This window comes from Cetorhinus maximus, chromosome 2, assembly GCF_964194155.1.
Source record: "Cetorhinus maximus chromosome 2, sCetMax3.hap1.1, whole genome shotgun sequence".
Lineage (NCBI taxonomy): Eukaryota > Metazoa > Chordata > Chondrichthyes > Lamniformes > Cetorhinidae > Cetorhinus > Cetorhinus maximus.
This window is the reverse complement of record NC_135880.1, coordinates 30,540,170-30,557,534: the sequence shown is the minus strand read 5'-3', so window position 1 is coordinate 30,557,534 and position 17,365 is coordinate 30,540,170. Positions and strand designations below refer to the sequence as shown.

General features: G+C 41.8%; 2 protein-coding genes across 4 annotated transcripts in view; one reads left to right on the top strand and one right to left on the bottom strand.

Moving 5' to 3' along the window:
- primpol (primase and polymerase (DNA-directed)) overlaps positions 1-5,843 on the bottom strand; it is a 46,159-nt gene extending 40,316 nt beyond the window's left edge. The window contains exons 1-2 of one of the 3 annotated variants that reach the window (XM_078562118.1): positions 5,695-5,843; positions 1,083-1,265 (exon numbers count right to left, since the gene is read on the bottom strand). In XM_078562118.1, coding sequence (XP_078418244.1) covers positions 1,083-1,262 — 180 coding nt within the window. In that variant the 5' untranslated portion in view covers positions 1,263-1,265; positions 5,695-5,843. Of the gene's footprint in view, positions 1-1,082; positions 1,266-5,694 lie in introns of those variants that run through there. The other 2 variants (XM_078562109.1, XM_078562126.1) reach the window with 2 other exon arrangements.
- Positions 5,844-5,872: 29 nt separating this feature from the next.
- The window catches only part of casp3b (caspase 3, apoptosis-related cysteine peptidase b), a 35,252-nt gene continuing 23,759 nt past the window's right edge, over positions 5,873-17,365 (top strand). The window contains exons 1-2 of the mRNA XM_078562191.1: positions 5,873-6,029; positions 14,607-14,679. Coding sequence (XP_078418317.1) covers positions 14,612-14,679 — 68 coding nt within the window. The 5' untranslated portion in view covers positions 5,873-6,029; positions 14,607-14,611. The remainder of the gene's footprint in view (positions 6,030-14,606; positions 14,680-17,365) is intronic.

Sequence of the window (17,365 nt, the reverse complement as noted above, 5' to 3'; positions counted from 1 at the left end):
CCAGCATTTTCTGTTTTTGTGCAGGAAACTAAAGCGCAGTTAGCTTAACATCTGTCATGGTGAAAATGTTAGAAGCTATTATTAAAGATGCTATAGCAGGGCACTTAGAAAAATTCAAGGTAATCAGGCAGAATCAACATGGTTTTGTGAAAGGGAAATCATGTTTAACCAATTTATTGGAATTCTTTGAAGAAGTCACGTGCTGTGGATAAAGGGGAACCAGTGGATGTACTGTACTTGGATTTCCAGAAGGCATGTGATAGAGTGCCACATCAAAGGTTATTGCGGAAAATAAAAGCTCATTGTGTAGGGGGTAACATATTGGCACGGATAGAAAATTGGCTAGCTAACAGGAAGGAGAGAGTAGGCATAAATGGGTATTTTTCTGGTTGGCAGGATGAGACAAGTGGAGTGCCACCAGGATCAGTGCTGGGGCCTCAACTTTTTACAATTTATATAAATGACTTGGATGAAGGGGCTGAAGGAATTGTTGCTAAGTTTGCTGACGACACAAAAATAGGTATGAAAATAAATAGTGAAGAGGACATAAGGAGGTTACAAAGTGACATAGATAAAGTGAGTGGGCAAAGGTCTGGCAAATGGAGTGTAATGTGGGCAAATGTGAAATTATCCATTTTGGCAGGAAGAATAAAAAAACTTATTATCCAAATGGTGAGAGATTACAGAGCTCTGAGATTCAAAGGGGTCTGGGTGTCCTAGTACATGAATCACAACAGGCTAGAATGCAGGTACAGCAAGTAATTAGGAAAGCTAATAGAATGTTATCATTCATTGTGAGGAGCATTGATTACAAAAGTAGGGAGGTTAGCGAGCAGAGCTAGATAGGTTCTTGATTAACAAGGGGGTGAAAGGTTATCAGGGGCAGGCAGGAATGTGGGGTGGAGGTTACAATCAGATCAGCTATGATCTTATTGAATGGTGGAGCAGGCTCGAGGGGCTGAGTGGCCTACTCCTGCTCCTAATTCGTCTGTTCGATTTTTCTTCCCGAAAGCCATTTGTTATTCACTGTGCAACAAATTTCAATTCAGGTTTATGAAACATAGCAATATAGTTTACTTTACCGCCTTACAGCTCTTGGAAAAATTAAAGGCTTGCTGTTGACGGTGAAACAACTTCCAAATTGATGATGGTTGCCATGGCTTCGAAAGTTTAGGTTTGTAAGTCGGGCTGATGGGGTGTTTTTGATAACTGCTTGCCAAAATTTCAACGTCCTTTACCCTTTTCTGCCAGTTCTTCTTCATACTCTAGGGAAAAGTAAAGGCATTAGTTGAAGCTCTCTAAAGATTACAAGAAAGCCCAACGAACATCTCTTCATAATCTGAAGCGGGGGAGATGTGGTAAATTAAAGGGAAAGGACAAAGCACTGTTATAGGGTAGCGATATGGGTAATGGCAGGAAAAGACAGAGCGTACAAACCTAAGAGTGTGCCGGCAGATAAGACCAGAGTTCACAAAAATAGTAAAAAGACAGAACTAAAGGCTCTGTATATGAACATGCATACCATTTATAACAAAACAGATGAATTGTCAGCTCAAATAGAAATAAATATGTATGACTAGATAGCCATTGCAGAGTCTTGGCTGCAAGTTGACCAAGGCTGGAACCTGAATATTCAAGGGTACATGACATTTCAGTAGGACAGGTAGAGATAAGAAATAGCAAAGGTAAGAAGTACTTGTGGGAGTAATTTATAGGCCCCCTAACAGTAACTACACTGTAGGACAAAGTATACAGGAATAAATAATGGGGGCTCATAAGAAAGGTACAGCAAGAATCACGGGTGATTTTAATCTATGTATGGATTGGATGAATCAAATTGGGAAAGGTAGCCTACACATTGAGTTCATGTCGTGCTTTCAGGACAATTTCTTGGAGCAGCATGTTTTACAGCCAACCAGAGAGCAGGCTATTCTAGACCTGATAATGTGCAATGAGACAGGATTAGTGAATGACCTCACATTAAAGGAGCCTCTAGGCAGCAGTGATCATAACATGATTGATTTTTGCAATTAGCCTGAGGGTGAGGAGTGTGTGTGTCTAAGGCTACTGTTTTAAATTTAAAGACAATTACAAGGATATGAGGACAGCGCTGGCTAACGTGAACTGGGAAATTAGGTTAAAGGGTAGGGCAGTAGAGATGCACTGGCAGATATTTAAGGAGATATTTCATAACACTCAGCGAAGATAGATTTTAGTGAGAAAGGAAGATTGTAGGAGAAGGAGGCACCATCCATAGAATATCTAAGAAAGTTAAACAGAATATCAAAATGAAAGAGAAAATGTACAATTCTGCAAAGATTATTGGTAGGTCAGAATATTAGACAGAATTTAAAAACCAGTAAGGGATGATTAAAAAAAAAAGAGGGAGAAATTAGAGTATGCAAGAAAGCTCGTTAGAAGTATAAAAAATAGATAGTAAGAGTTTCTACAAGTATTTATAAAGGAAAAGATTAATTAAAGTGAGCATTGGTCCTCTGGAGAGAGTCTGGGGAATTAATAATGGGAAATAAGGAAATGATGGAAGTGTTGAACAGATATTTTGTGTCTGTCTTCACTGTAGAAAACACAAATAACATCCCAGAAATAATTGTAAATTAAGAGATGAAAGGGAGGGGAGAACTTAAAAGAATTACAATCACTAGAGAAAGGGCACTGAGAAAATTATTAGAACTAAAGGCTGTTAGAACTAAAGGTCTGATGGACTTCATTCTAAGGCCTTAAAAGAAATGGCTGCAGAGATAGTAGATGCATTGATTATAATTTCCTAAAATTGCCTAGATTCTGGAAAGGTCCCATCAGATTGGAAAATAGTAAGTGTAATCCTCTTCAAGAAAGCAGGAAACTACAAGTCAGTTAGCCTAATATTTGTTATAGGGAAAATGCTGGATTATATTATTGAGGAGGTTATAGAAAGACACTTAGAAAATCTTAATGCAATCAGAGAGAGTCAATATGATTTCGTGAAAAGGAAATTGCGTTTGCCTGATTTATTAGAGCATTTTGAGGAAGTAACAAGCAACATCGATAAAGGGGGAACCGGTAGATGTACTGTACTTGGATTTCCAAAAGGCATCTGATAAGGTACCACATCAAAGATTATTACACAAAATAAGACCTCATTGTGTAGGGGGTAATATATTAGCATGGATAGAGGATCAGTTAGCTAACAGGAAGCAGAGAGTGGGGATAAATGGGTCATTTCGGGTTGGCATATTGTAACAAGTGGAGTGCTGCAGGGATTAGTGCTGGGACCTCACCTATTTACAATCTATATCAATGGCTTGGATGAAAGCACTGGATGTATGGTAGCTAAATTTGCTGATGACACAAAGATAGATAGGAGAGTAAGTTGTAAAGACAACATCAAGAGTCTGCAAAGGGATATAAACAGGTGAAATGAGTGGGCAAAAATTTGGCAGATGGAGTATAAAGCAGACAAATGTGAAGTTGTCCACTTTGGCAGGAAGAATAGAAGAGCAATATATTATATAAGTGGAGGGAGATTGCAGAACTCTGCAGTACAAAGGGGTCTGGGTGTCATGGTACATGAATCACATTGATCTGAATTTACCTTTTCTGTACAGTATTTTTTTGGGATATTTCTTTAAGACACCCTATCAGTCATTTCCTTCACGTTTTCCCAGTCTTGCTAGATAAATCAGCCCCCTGATGCAAGGGATTAAATTTATGGATATTTTGGGCACAGCCTCCAGAGTCTGAATGTCTCCTTTGAGGCTTTGTAACCAAAGCGGCATATAGTATTCAAGGTGCAGTCTGACCAAAGTACTGTACAGTTTTAGAATGATCTTCCCAGTTTGTATACTACTGATGTAGCAAGACAGTTCAGCAGTTTATTTGATTTATCAGTTGATCTTATGAATGATTGGACTTGTTGCACGTCGATTTTACAAAGACCTCAGATCGATTTCATATTTACAATTAACTCTTTTATCATTAAAAAAGACTTGGAGTTATATAGCACCTTCATAACCACCGGACATCCCAAAGCACTTTACAGCCAATGAAGTCCTTTTGAAGTGTAGTCACTGTTGTAATGTAGGAAACGTTGCAGCCAATTTGCACACCATAAGTTGTCACAAATAATAATATGATAATGTTTTTGTGCTGTTGATTGAGGGGTAAATATTGGTATGGACACTGTGGATAATGCTCCTGATCCCCTTCAAAATTGTGTCATGGGATATTTTATGTCCACCCAAGAGAGCAGACAGGGCCTCAGTTGAACATCTGATTGAAAGGTGCACATGCCCTCAGTAGTGCGCTGGGGTGACAGCCTTGAATTTGTGCTGTGTGATTTTTGTCATTAGTTAGATTATCCAATTTTTGTTCCTAATACATTGCCTTTTTTATTAATTCATGGGATATGAGTATTGCTAGTAAGGCCAGCAGTTATTACCCATCACTTGGTCAAGTTTCACCAACTTACATATTTTGGCGTGGAGAGGAAAGGAAGGTCTCTGAGAAACATCCCAGGAGATTGAACTAATTAATGAATTCCTCATTTGGGTATCATCTACAGATTTGACCAGTTTGCATTCAAATTCTGAAACCAAGAAGGAATTTGCATTTAAATAGAACTTTCTGCATCTTCGGGAAGTCCCGGATCATTTCACAGCCAATGAATTACTTTTGAAGAGCAGTCACTATTGCTGTTACGTAGGCGAACAGGAATATACAGGAATTCACCAAGGCTCCTTAGGTAGCACCTTCCAAACCCACGACCACTACCATCTAGAAGGACAAGGGCAGCAGATGCATGGTACACCACTGCCAAGAAGTTCCTCTCCAAGTCACTCACCATCCTGACTTGGAAATATATCACTGTTCCTTCACTGTCGCTGGGTCAAACTCCTGGAACCCCCTTCCTAACAGCATTGTGGGTGTACCTACAGCATATGGACTGCAGCAGTTCATGAAGGCAGCTCACCACCACCTTCTCAAGGGAAACTAGGGATGGGTAATAAATTCTGGCCTAGCCAGCGAAGCCCACGTCCCCGTGAATTAAAAAAAAACGCAACAGTCAACCACACACACCCACACACGTGATCCTACAAACTGTAATGAGATAAGCAGCCAGTAAATCCGTTTTCCTTGCCAGATAAATGTTCGGCAGGTCATTCATGAATGTGATTTACAAACAGTGGAGGTCCCAAGAACCATTCCTGAGGGTCTTCACTACGATTCACCTGCTCTGACATAAACCCTCAACACATTCCTAACTGCTTCACATTCTTCAATTTCTTATCCATTTCTAGGTTTTACCTTTAATTAGAAATAGTTTAGTTACGCCATAAAGATAGGAAAGGTCCACTCTTCCCTTAGGTAACGTAAAACATAACAAGGGCATTGAGGGATGGGCAATAAATGCTGGAAATGCCAACGATGCCCACATCCCCTGAATGAAAGAAAAACTTCCCAACGAGCTGAAAATCCAGGAAACGCAAAGATGGTGAAAATATTAGGGGTGACTTTTATAATCTAAGAACAAGACTGGTTTTAAATGAACGTAAGCACCTAAAGAGTGAGATAGATTAAAGCAAATAATGCCAAGTGAAGCCTGGCAGTGGGGAAAATGACTGATTCTGCGTTGACACACTCCACCATCACAAGCGGCAAATATACATTTCAGTCAACAAGGCGCGAGGTACTTACTTATGTTCTCCAGTTAAAGCTGTTAAATAAAAACCTCAAATGCGTTGGCAACCCCGCTCACACACAAATAAATTTCAACTGAGCGCGAAAACTAGCGGCGAGAGGGAGATGCCGGGAGTTGTAGTTCGGCGAGAAAGGCTGGGAGTTGTAGTCAGGCCCGGAGTGAGTGAGTGAGGTGGGAGGGGAGAAGAGGAGGCGGAACCGCCTCGACACCGCGCCTGCTCCCTCGCTCGGGTTGGAAAGTTGGACGGTTGGTGTCGTCACAAAGGGAACGACGTCACTCGAGGATCAAGTGTGAACTTGGGCAGGAGGCGTGGATCGTCGAACAGTTAAAGGTTGGTGTTGCTCTTCGCGCTGATAATCTGTGTTGCAGCTTGTTGGATTTTTTTTAAAAGAAAGGGTTGGTTTGCTCCATTAGTAAATAATAACACCGACTAACGCGGTTGGAGTTGGCTCTGGAGGTTTTAACTCCCCCCTTTTTCTCCCTGTCAGTACCCCCACAGTCCGTTGTTGCCCTAACCGGTTTTGTGTGTGTGTGGCTTTAAGAAACTCGGGCTATACGCATTTGTCTAAACAATGGCTTTCCCAGCGAAAGTTGCTGGGATGGTTCCCGAAGTGAGGTGCAAAGTTAGCAAATTCAATATTCCTGTGATAAAAACAAAAAACTACTGCGGATGCTGGAAACCCAAAACAAAAACAGAATGGCAGCATGCTGCCAGACCTGCTGAGTTTTTCCAGGTAATTCTGTTTTTGTTTTCAATATTTCTGTGGCTGTTTTACATGCACAGTATCTTTACAGTGCAGAAGGAAGGCCATCGAGTCTGCACTGGCTCTCCGTAAGCGCATTCCACCTAGCCACCATTCCCCTGCTTTATCCCCCTAACCTTGCCCATTCTCTCTTTTCATTTGTATTTTTGTTCCAAGTTTCCCAAAATTAAAAACTGTCCTTGGCACCTGGAAGGTTTATGATCGATTTAACTTCTCTTTTAAAGTTTGCACCAGAAGTGTTCATGCAGGCGAGTTCTTGTCCCGTCATATTATTTTGTTACCTGTCCGTGCAAGGTGAAACTGAAACCGTGCGTGTACTGGCCTTAATTGTGTTAACAAACAAAATAAATAAATAATGAAGGGATCCCAGCATATTGAGACTTAAAACGTGTGATTTAAATTATAGTTACGAGCCTTTATTATCAAATTGGTCCTGCTCACGATTAAAACAATCAGTTTTGTATGCGAAGTTAGTAAATGTTTTGATCTTGTCTTGCCCGGGTTAACAAAAGTGGTATCATCAGTGACGCAAGTGACCTCGTCCCCAGAAAGAAGATGCCACTGCTAATGTGTAATAAGCAATCTGGACAAACTAGAAGTCCTCGCATAAGTGTGGTGCCAGATTATGATTTGGTTCTTGTCATAAGTACCCTGTGATGCTCACTGTTCGCAGATGTCATATTCCTTGGGATGTTTGATTTATATTGTCATTGCTATACAAATACAAATTGTTGTTCTTGCAGACATAACCAGAAATGCAGAGTTCTAAAAATGGCTTTTGGGCACTTGAAGTACAGGAAAAGGACATTGTGCATGTGCCAGTTGAGATTTAATATTCACTAGGAGAAATAGATAGTTGCCCTTGTCAAAAAGGAACAATGTCATTAAAGGTTCACTGAGAGTGAGAAAGAGGAGGGGAGGATGGATAAATTGTTAATTGGAGCTAGTATGTACGTAAGGAAGTAAGACTAAAAATATTGATGTGAAAGGCTTCTCATTATAAAAGAAGGTATTGAAAGTATAAGAGATTATCATGCAACCAGTGCAGTCCTCAGATGAATTCATATGCATTTGTTAACGTGAATGTTGATGAAGTCATTTCCCATGTGGCCGTAGCAAAGTGAGGTTACCTCATCTTTACTGATGGATGAGCTAAAGCCTAGCTGGATAATGTGAACTAAACACTCTTTAGACTTGAAATTTGATGCATTATTTTATTGTTTCCATTAGTCTGGAAATCAGTTCAATTATTTTATTGTATATAGAATTTAGGTGCTGTGAGTTCCAGAATACATACAGTATGTGTTAATGTATATGTGAGTATTAAGGGAAGCCTTAAAAAAGGACAGGCAGTTGGAAAAATTGGAGGGAAGTTTGGAGTATAGGACCTTTTATAATTGATTACCTGTATAAATGATTACTAATGCTGGGGCAGAGAGAGAGGGGATGCACAAGAATCGGCGGAATGGAGAGTTCAGGGAAGGTTGTAATGCTAGCTTTGGCTGTGCCTGGCAAGTTGATGTACAGTGTTTTGGCTGTATCTTTAGACTCAGCTATGTGTGAATTAGGCAGTGGTCAGTCTAGCTGTCAACTTCCTGCATGGCATGAGTTATCTTGGTGTCAACTTTTCCTCCTGACTGGCAAGCAGATAGTCAAGGAGATGCCAGTACTTAGATTCTGGGTGTTGCTAGACTGTCTTATATTTTCCTTTCAGGTGGAACATGGTATTGGTTATGATAAATTCCATTGGAGAGTTCCATTGAGTTTACCTTTCCAACTCCATGTTGATTGAGGATGCCTGCCCATCTGATGTGGCCATGTCCAATTCTCTGTTTGAAATTGCCCATAAAGATAATTTTGTTGTCTTTAGGGATTGATTGTGGGCAATGGTACAGATCATCATAGAACCTCTCTTTTACCTCATGTTAGTCATTGCGGGAGCATATGCACATGTGTGTTGTGTCAACTGTGTTGTTTCAGGGTAAGGTGTAGGCTCATCAGGCATTTGTTGATGTCTTTGGGAAGGTTTTCAAGATCCTTCATAATTTTTGGCCTGTTACAATACTAACCCCTGCCTCTGTGTTCTATAGGAGGTAGATTGCTCCAAAAGGTATTCTGTAGGAGGCAGACTGATCCAAAAGAAAGTGTATCCTGCTCCTATTTCTTCCAGCTGGCCTTCTCCTGCTAGTCTTGTCTTGCTAAGGACAGCTATGTCTACACCTTTCCATGTAAATTCCCTGGCTACTAGAGCTGAATGGTGTCCAGATCTTCTGCTGGTTTGATGATCAAGTAGGATGTAGACATTCCAGCAAGGCATGTTTGGCGACTTTGTTTTATTACTTTCTTCTGTAGTTTCTTGCTGCTAGATTGAGCTGCTCCCATTCCACAGTATGCAGGGTAGTAATGTAAGAAGCGGGCTTTATTTAGGCCTCCAATCTGCCCCTCTGGTGAAAATCAGCCAGCTCTGTATCCCTGAACAGGGCAGCTGGGTTCTCAAATAGAGCTGCCTGATGCTGCTTAAGTACATATAGTGACCAACTATCACCTAGGTACTGCCTACATGCAGGTTGAGGGCTACGACTTCACGTGGCTGCAGCTGTCATTTCACCTACTTCCCGTCACCACAGGAATTGATTTTTATGTCTGTAGGTCACACTTTACAGCTAAATCAATGCCAGTGAATTTGATTATAGTGAAACAAGAGTGTGTGCTGCTGCACCAACTTTCTTGGCTGCTTTTGCATGACCCCAGAGGTGAGGAAGACACATGATGTCTAGGTAGCTTGGCAGCTACAGTGAATGGCTGGTACAGGTGTTTCTTTGCTTTTGCACTTTGTGACAGTCTACACTGCATTACCATTGTCCCATACCCACTGAAAATGGCTAATAATTGTAATGGATTTTGTTCTGCTCTCGTGACATCTGCCTCTCCAATGTGAGGTAAAGATTAACAGGGTTCACTTAAAGTGGGAGGCTGTAGACCCAGAGAAGACTTGTAATCGGAGTTCAGCCTCTTTTTTTATTGATTTTTAAAAGAAAATCTTTTATGGGATGTGGGCGTCGCTGGCAAGGTCAGCATTTATTGCCCATCACTTGTTGATGAAGCATTAGTTAAGACCAATCTAGTAAACAAGATGAAAGTAATTTTACATCCTTTGAATTCATTTATCTTTCTAAACTCAGGTAATTTATTTGTAATTGCAAGGTTTTATTTATGTTAGTAAACTTTACTAGTGGTAATAAAGCTCATCCATTTATTAGGGTTTATTAATTAAATTAATTAAGAAAATAAATTAACTAACATAATAAAGACAGGGCAGGTGATGTGTTGCGACGGTAGGATTTGGGAGCTCCTGGGCAGCGGTGTGATCCAGGGAAAACATTTTTGATGTAAGTATCTGCGGCTTGAGTTTTGGTTCAGGGACATTGAGCTGGAGGCTGAGTTGCAGACACTGCGATACATCAGGGAGGGGGAAAGTTACCTGGACACTTTGATCCAGGAAGCGGTCACACCCACTAGGATAAGGTCTTCAGGTTTGGTCAGGGACAGGAGTATGTGACTGTGAGTGAGGCAGGTATGGGGACTCAGAGATAGAGGTGGAGGAGCCTCAGCTTTTGCAATTGTCTAACAGGTTTGAGGCCCTTGCAACCTATATGGATGTAAGCAGGAGCTGAAGGATGGATGAGCAAACTGACCATGGCACCAGGGCACAGGAAGCCATTCAAGTTGGGGGACTTAATAGGAGTGGTAGTGGGGGATAGACACAGTTCTCTGCAGCTGAAAGCGAGAGTCCAGACGGCTGTATTGCCTGCTTGGTGCCAGGTTCTGGACATTTGCTCTGGGCTGGAGAGGAACTTGGCATTGGGAGGGGGAGGAGCCACCAGTTACCAACAACATAGTTAGGACTGGGAAAGAGGTTCTGCCAAGGGTCTATGATCAGCTAGGGGCTAAATTAAAAACCAGAACCTTAAAGATAATAATCTCTGGGTTACTACCTTAGTCATGAGCAAATTGATGTAGAGTAAATCAAATTTAGTGTGGCTTAATGAATGGGGTAGGAGAAATCGGTTTTGATTCATGGGGCACTGGCACCAGTACTGGGGAAAGCAGGAGTTGTACCGCTAGGATGGTCTTCATCTGAACCATGCTGGGACCAGTGTTCTGTCAAGTTGTATAACTAGGGCGGTAGGGAGGGCTTTAAACTAACTACTGGGGGCAAGGGATCAAGTTTGGCAAGATTAATTAATGACCCAATAGTGAAGGTGCCCCTAGGTTAGCAGTGATCATAATAGGAGGGAGAGACGAGCAGATCTAAAACTAGTGTTTTGACCTAATTTTCCAGTTCACTTTAGCCAAGTTTAAGGAATAGGTCAGTAGAGATGCAGTGGAGATATTTCAGAATACTCAGAAAAGATACATTCTAGTGAGAAAGAAAGACTCTAAGGGAAGGATACACCATCCATGGTTAAGTAAGGAAGTTAAAGATATTAAATTGAAAGAAAAAGCATATAATTCCACAAAGATGAGTGGCAGGTCAGAAGATTGGACAGATTATAAAAAACAGCAAAGAATGAGCAAAGGATTAATAAGGAGGGAGAAATTAGAGTATGCGAGAAAGCTAGCTAGAAATACAAAAATAGATAGTAAGAGTTTCTACATGTATTTAAAAAGGAAAAGAGAGAGTGAGCGTTGGTCCTCCAGAGAGTGTGTCTGGGGAATTACTAATGGAAAATAAGGAAATAGCAGATGAATTGATCAGATATTTTATCTCTCTTCACTGTAGAAGACACAAATAACACCCCAGAAATAATTGTGAATCAAGAGGTAAAAGGGAGGGAAGAACTTAAAACAATTGCAATCACCAGGGATAGAGCACTGAGAAAGTTATTAGAGGTAAAAGCTGACAAGCCCCCCTGCCCTGATGGACTTTATCCTAGAGTCTTAAAATAAATGGCTGGTGGGATAGAAGATGCACTGCTTTAAATTTTCCAAAATTCCCTAGATCCTGGAAAGGTCCCATCAGATTGCAAATAGGAGGGAGACAGAAAACTACTGGCCAGTTTGCTTAACATCTATCATGGGGGTTGAAGTTGGAGTCAGTTATTACGGAGGTTATAGCGGGCACTTGGAAAATCTCCTCATTGCTTGTTGCTTGCCTGATTGCAATGTGGTTAAAGGGGAACCTGTGGATGTGCTGTTCTTAGTTAACAGGAAACAGAGTAGGCATAAATGGGTCATTTTTGGGTTGGCAAGATGTGACGAGTGGAGTGCCACAGGGATCAGTGCTGCGGCGTCTACTGTTTATAATCTATATCAAATGGCCTGGGTGAAGGGACCAAAAGGATGGTTGCTAACTTTACTTATGACACAGACATAATCGGGGCCCTAGCAAAACTGAAGTCAATGGGAATCGGAGGGGGAGGGGGTGGAAAACTCTTCACTGGCTGGAGTCATACTGAGCACAGAGGAAGATGTTGTTGGAGGTCAATCATCTCATTCCCTGGACATTGCTGCAGGAGTTTCTCAGGGTAATGTCCTAGGCCCAACCTTCCTCAGCTGCTTCATCAATGATCTTCCCTCCATCGTAAGGTCAGAAGTGGGGATGTTCGCTGATGTTCAGGGCCATTTGCAATTCCTCAGATACTGAAGTAGTCTATCTATATGCACCAAGACCTGGGCGGCTTGGGCTGATTAGTGGCAAGTAACATTCAAGCCGCACAAGTGTCAGGTAATGATCATCTTCAACTAGAGAGAAACTAGCCATCTCCCAATGACAACAATTCAGCAATGATAATGCCATTTATTGTCAAAGTTTGCAACAACTTGGGGGTTACCATCAATTAATGGCCAGGCAGCGTGAAGCACATGTTGATACGATCAGCGCTACCTGGGTTGATGGTGGGAGGAGGGCGAGCGCTGAAGTCGGCATGGGTCAGCATGGGGGAGTGCGGAACGAAAGCTCCCTGAAAGCAGAGAGCTGCCTCAGGGAACTGAAGAATTTAAATACAAAAAATAAAGATTTTAAGAATTGGGGGAAAATGCCCATGCATCAGAAACAGTCACCTGAACATATACAATATGAAAATTCTGCCCAAACATTTTAATTTTTAAAATTTAATGACATAAACCTCATCCCGCACTTGGGTGAGGTTTCCTGAAAAATGCAAAAGCTGCTTGGCCAATTTGCCCGTCCACCAGCCGTAAGTTTTGGCAAGCAGCGAAAAACCCCAGTTAATTGTGCTGCTTATGGGCTTAATAGCCCTCTTAATTGTTGGGGGTGTGCTTCAGAGTTTAGCATGCACCGAGCAAAAAATTCTGCCCCTAGTATGCTATTTGTGACTTTGAAAGCTGTTTCAGTACTGTGACAGGGCGGAAACCTGATTGGAGGGGTTGAAAAATAAAGATCCAGAAAAGGTGGGCACTGATTTAAGAGACTGCAACAAATTCAAAAACTTGGAAGAAGGCAGAGTGTCGCTGACAATGAAATTTATTGACAATCCTTGGTTGTACTGAGAACTTAGTGGCTTATGAGGCCCCATCAGAGGGAATTTGAATTGACTGCATTGGCACAGGACTGGAGTCACATGTAGACCAGACTGCGTAGGACAGCAGAGTTTAATCTCTTACTGATGCCAACTTTATTATTTCCAGATTTTTTTTTAAAGGCTGAATTCATATTCTCAAACTGTCATGGCGCAATTACTAGAACAGTAACAGAACTAAAACAAAAATAGCTGGAAAAACTCAGCAGGTCTGACAGCATCTGCGGAGAGGAAGGCAGTTAATGTTTCGAGTCTGTATGACTCTTCATCAGCACTAAAGGAAAATAGAAATGAGGTGAAATATAAGCTGTTTGAGGTGGGTGGGACAGGTAGAGCTGGATAGAGGGCCAGTGATAGGTGGAGGCAAAGAAGAGATTGCCAAAGGTGTCATAGACAAAAGGACAAAGGGGTGTTGACGGCGGTGATATTAGCTAAAGGATGTGCTAATGGTGACATTAAGGGTGGAAAGCAGGACAAGCAAGTGACAGCCCTAGTGGGGATGGGGGATGGGGTAGGGGGAAGGGATCAAAATAGGCTGAAAGGTGGAGATAAAACAATGGATGGACCTTCCAGTCGCTTGCCATTTCAACACACCACCCTGCTCTCATGCCCACATGTCCGTCCTTGGCCTGCTGCAATGTTCCAGTGAAGCTCAATACCAAACTGGAGGAACAGCACCTCATCTTCCGATTAGGCACTTTACAGCCTTCCGGACTTAACATTGAGTTCAACAACTTCAGATCATGAACTCAATCCTCCATCCCCAACTCCTTTCCAATGCCCCTTTTTTCTAATAATTTATATATTTTTTCTTTTCCCACCTATTTCTATTATTATTTTTAAAATTTATTCCCATCCATTGTTTTATCTCCACTTTTTAGCCTATTTGGATCCCTCCCCCCTACCCCATCCCCACTAGGGTTATCTGTCACTTGGCCGTCCTGCTTTCTACCCTTAATGTCACCATTAGCACATCCTTTAGCTAACATCACCCCTTTATCAACAACCCTTTGTCCTTTTGTCTGTGACGTCTTTGGCAATCTCTTCTTGGTCTCCACCCATCACTGGCCCTCTATCCAGCTCTACCTGTCCCACCCGCCTCAAACAGCTTATATTTCACCTCATTTCTATTTTTCTTTAGTTCTGATGAAGAGTCATACGGACTCGAAACGTTAACTGTCTTCTTCTCTGCAGATGCTGTCAGACCTGCTGAGTTTTTCCAACTATTTTTTGTTTTTGTTTCAGATTTCCAGCATCCGCAGTATTTTGCTTTTCTCTTAGTAACAGAACTACACTATACTCTTCTGCAACTTCCTTCAGCCTTATGCATTAGGCTCCACACTCTGCTGTTCCGAATCTGGCAGGCTCATAAAGTGCATCATGCCTTTATGCCCCTCTGGCACCGATCTTTTCAAAGCCTTCAAGTTATCATGATCATGATCATGAATTTGCTCACCTCCTCTGCCTCTGTTTAAGGTTTCTTCTTTTCCAAATTGCGATATTTTCCACATGCAAGGGCATGTTATTGAGGATTTATTTTCTTTTGTGGGAAATTTACTCATGAATATGAAATAACATAGGTGCATTTTTATTTGCTTGCAGTGGCAATGGCTGATAAGGGAACAATGTCTGGCGGTGATACTGTTGATGCAAAATCCAGCACAGTCTATGAAGGGTGAGATGGATTTCTTTCCTCTATTTAAAAATATAATTATTTCAGATGCTTAAGAGCTCTTATGCAATTTGTAGCTTTCTCGCTGTTAATATTTTCCTGTAGATTTATTGACTGTTTACCATAGAGCTGACAATAGATTAGTAGTCTGCTTTTACTGACTCAGTCTGCCTGTAATTATAGATGAATTCAATAAATACAATGTTCAGTACAACTTTCATTAGCAATATGTTTTTATTAATACGTGATGCATTTGAATTATTTTTACATCAGCAAAATAGAGATTATATCTTGAGGCTGAATGTGTTCACCATTAGTTTATTGAAGGAGCTATTTTAGATCTAGTATTGTGAAAAGGCATGTTTAATTGATAATCCCATAATAAAAGATCCTCTGGGGAAAAAAATCATAGTACAGTTGAATTTCCTATTAAGTATGAAAGTAACATTCTAATCCCAAATAAAAATATTAAACTTTTATACCTGTGTATTTGGCCTTGTTTGCAAGGAGAGTAAGTTAAATAGACTAAAAGGCCTGGTGGTAAATTAACAGTGAGAAACATTTAAAGAAACAAATCTTCAGCAAAAATACATTCCATCAAAAAACACAAAACTCAGCAGAAAGGTCCATCCATGGCTTACTAAGGAAGTAAGGATAATATTACATTAAATGAAAGGCTTATAATGTTGCAAATAAGGATTGGGAGCTTTTAAGGAAAAAGCAAAGAGTTGACGAGGGGATAAAAATTGAATATGACTAAACTGGCCAGGAATGTAATGACATTGCAAGAGCTTTTACAAGTGTATAAAAAGGAGGAGAGTAGCTGATTTAAATGTTGGTCCCTTAGAGGTAGAGACAGGAGAAATTATGGGGAATGAGAAAATGGCTGGGACGTTGAACAAATGTTTTGTGTCTACACAGCAGAAGACACGAAGTACGCATAAGAAATAGAGGGTAACCAAAGGGCTGATGAGAGGAACTTAAAGTAATTAATATCAGTAGAGAAAAGGTATTGGAGAATCTTAAAGGACTAAAAGCCATAAAAGATAAAGGACTGGATTTCTGACTGGTGATGCAAGGGTAACAAGCTCAAGTAAAGTGGAAACCAAAATGAATAGAACAGTGGATAAATAGTGAGGAATAATGGAAAGGCGGAATCTTCCAACCTTAGTTCTGGGAATGGTGCGGGAATGACAGAACCATTTTTGGTTCCAAAACGTGACTGAGCAGTGCTTTTTACCAGAGCAAACTAATTGTCGTCTCGCCTCCAGGCTCCCTGACCAATTAGGCAGGACAAGTGAGATGATGCCTCCATCCTGTCAAAGGATGGATTTTTAATTAAAGGGACCATGGCATTGCATAAAAGCTCACCAGCACTTGGATTTTTTGGGCTGTAGCAATCACAGGAATGGAAGGGAGACTTGGGAAGGCTGCCCCCAGCCCTCGGGGTCCTGATGCAGCTTCTGAGAGGCTGCAATGAGATGAGCTCTCCTAAGAATGGGATGAAGAGGACAGCCTCTCTAACTAAGCAGACATTGATGGGAGTGGCTGAGGAAGCCAGCAGCAGGGATGTGCTTCCTCCAACTTGGCAACAATATAATCAAGAGGATCCAGGACCTTAGGAGGGCATGACAGATGAGTGGCATTGTATTTTCAGGGCCAAACTCTACAGTCTAACATGCTCAGCCTTGTCCTGCACAGCACGCCTCAGCCAACACACCTTACAGCTCCACTCATCACTCGTTTCTTTCTGCAGACACCTCATATCACCAACTGAGCAGCTCATGCTTCTCCTCAGCCTATTGCCCCCTCATACCCATGCCTCACAGTCACCCTCCACAAATTGTCTTTCCTTCTCTGTACACAAGCCATTAAGAATGCTCATGTCTCTGCTTTCAAGACAGCACATCATTCGGCAAGAGGCAGAGACCCAGGAGGAGGTGGCTTCCAGTGACAGGCACCTTGTTGGCCATTGGCAGTGTATGCCATGGGGTGGCGGCCTGTTTGAGGAGACTGTAGATGTCATCAACGACCTGCCAAGACAGCCTGAGGCACTGGTCCTCAGACTTGTCATGAGAGGTGAACCTCTGCCTGTACACCCTTTGGGGATTTTGTCTCCTTCCAAGTGGACCTCAATGTCCATCCTGTCTGTCCTATGGATGGGCTTGCTGCTTCTGGTGTTCCTCCTGCTTGGAGCAGATGGCAGTGGTGTGGCCTCTGCTCTTGACCCTAAGTAGAGGTGAAGATTCGAGCTGTATAAGCTGTTTCCATGTCGTGTTGAGGGCTGGCAAGCGAGAAGTGCAGCTGAAGGTATGATCAGTGCTAGACAGGTGATGTGCCAGCTTCTTAGAAAGCGTCACCTGTCAAACAGTGCAACACCCTCTGTGAGGGAAGTAGTGCCATAAGCAGGCACCCTCCTTCCTGATGTTAGGTCTCTTAATTGGGCACTAAGTGCCTTTAAAAGAGGGACCCTCCAAGGAGACCACTCAGGGATTGCCGGGCAGCCTTCAGGAGGCATGGGAAACCCATGCAAGTTCATGAGAATACCTGACCTACCACTAAATCTGAGTGGGCTCAGATAATTGCCTTTAAGTGGCTCAGTAATGAGTCTAATTAGCCAGTGGCTGAGTTCCACATGTCAGCACATTCCTGCCGTTGTCTTAATGGGGATCAGTTTTCCTGTTGGTGG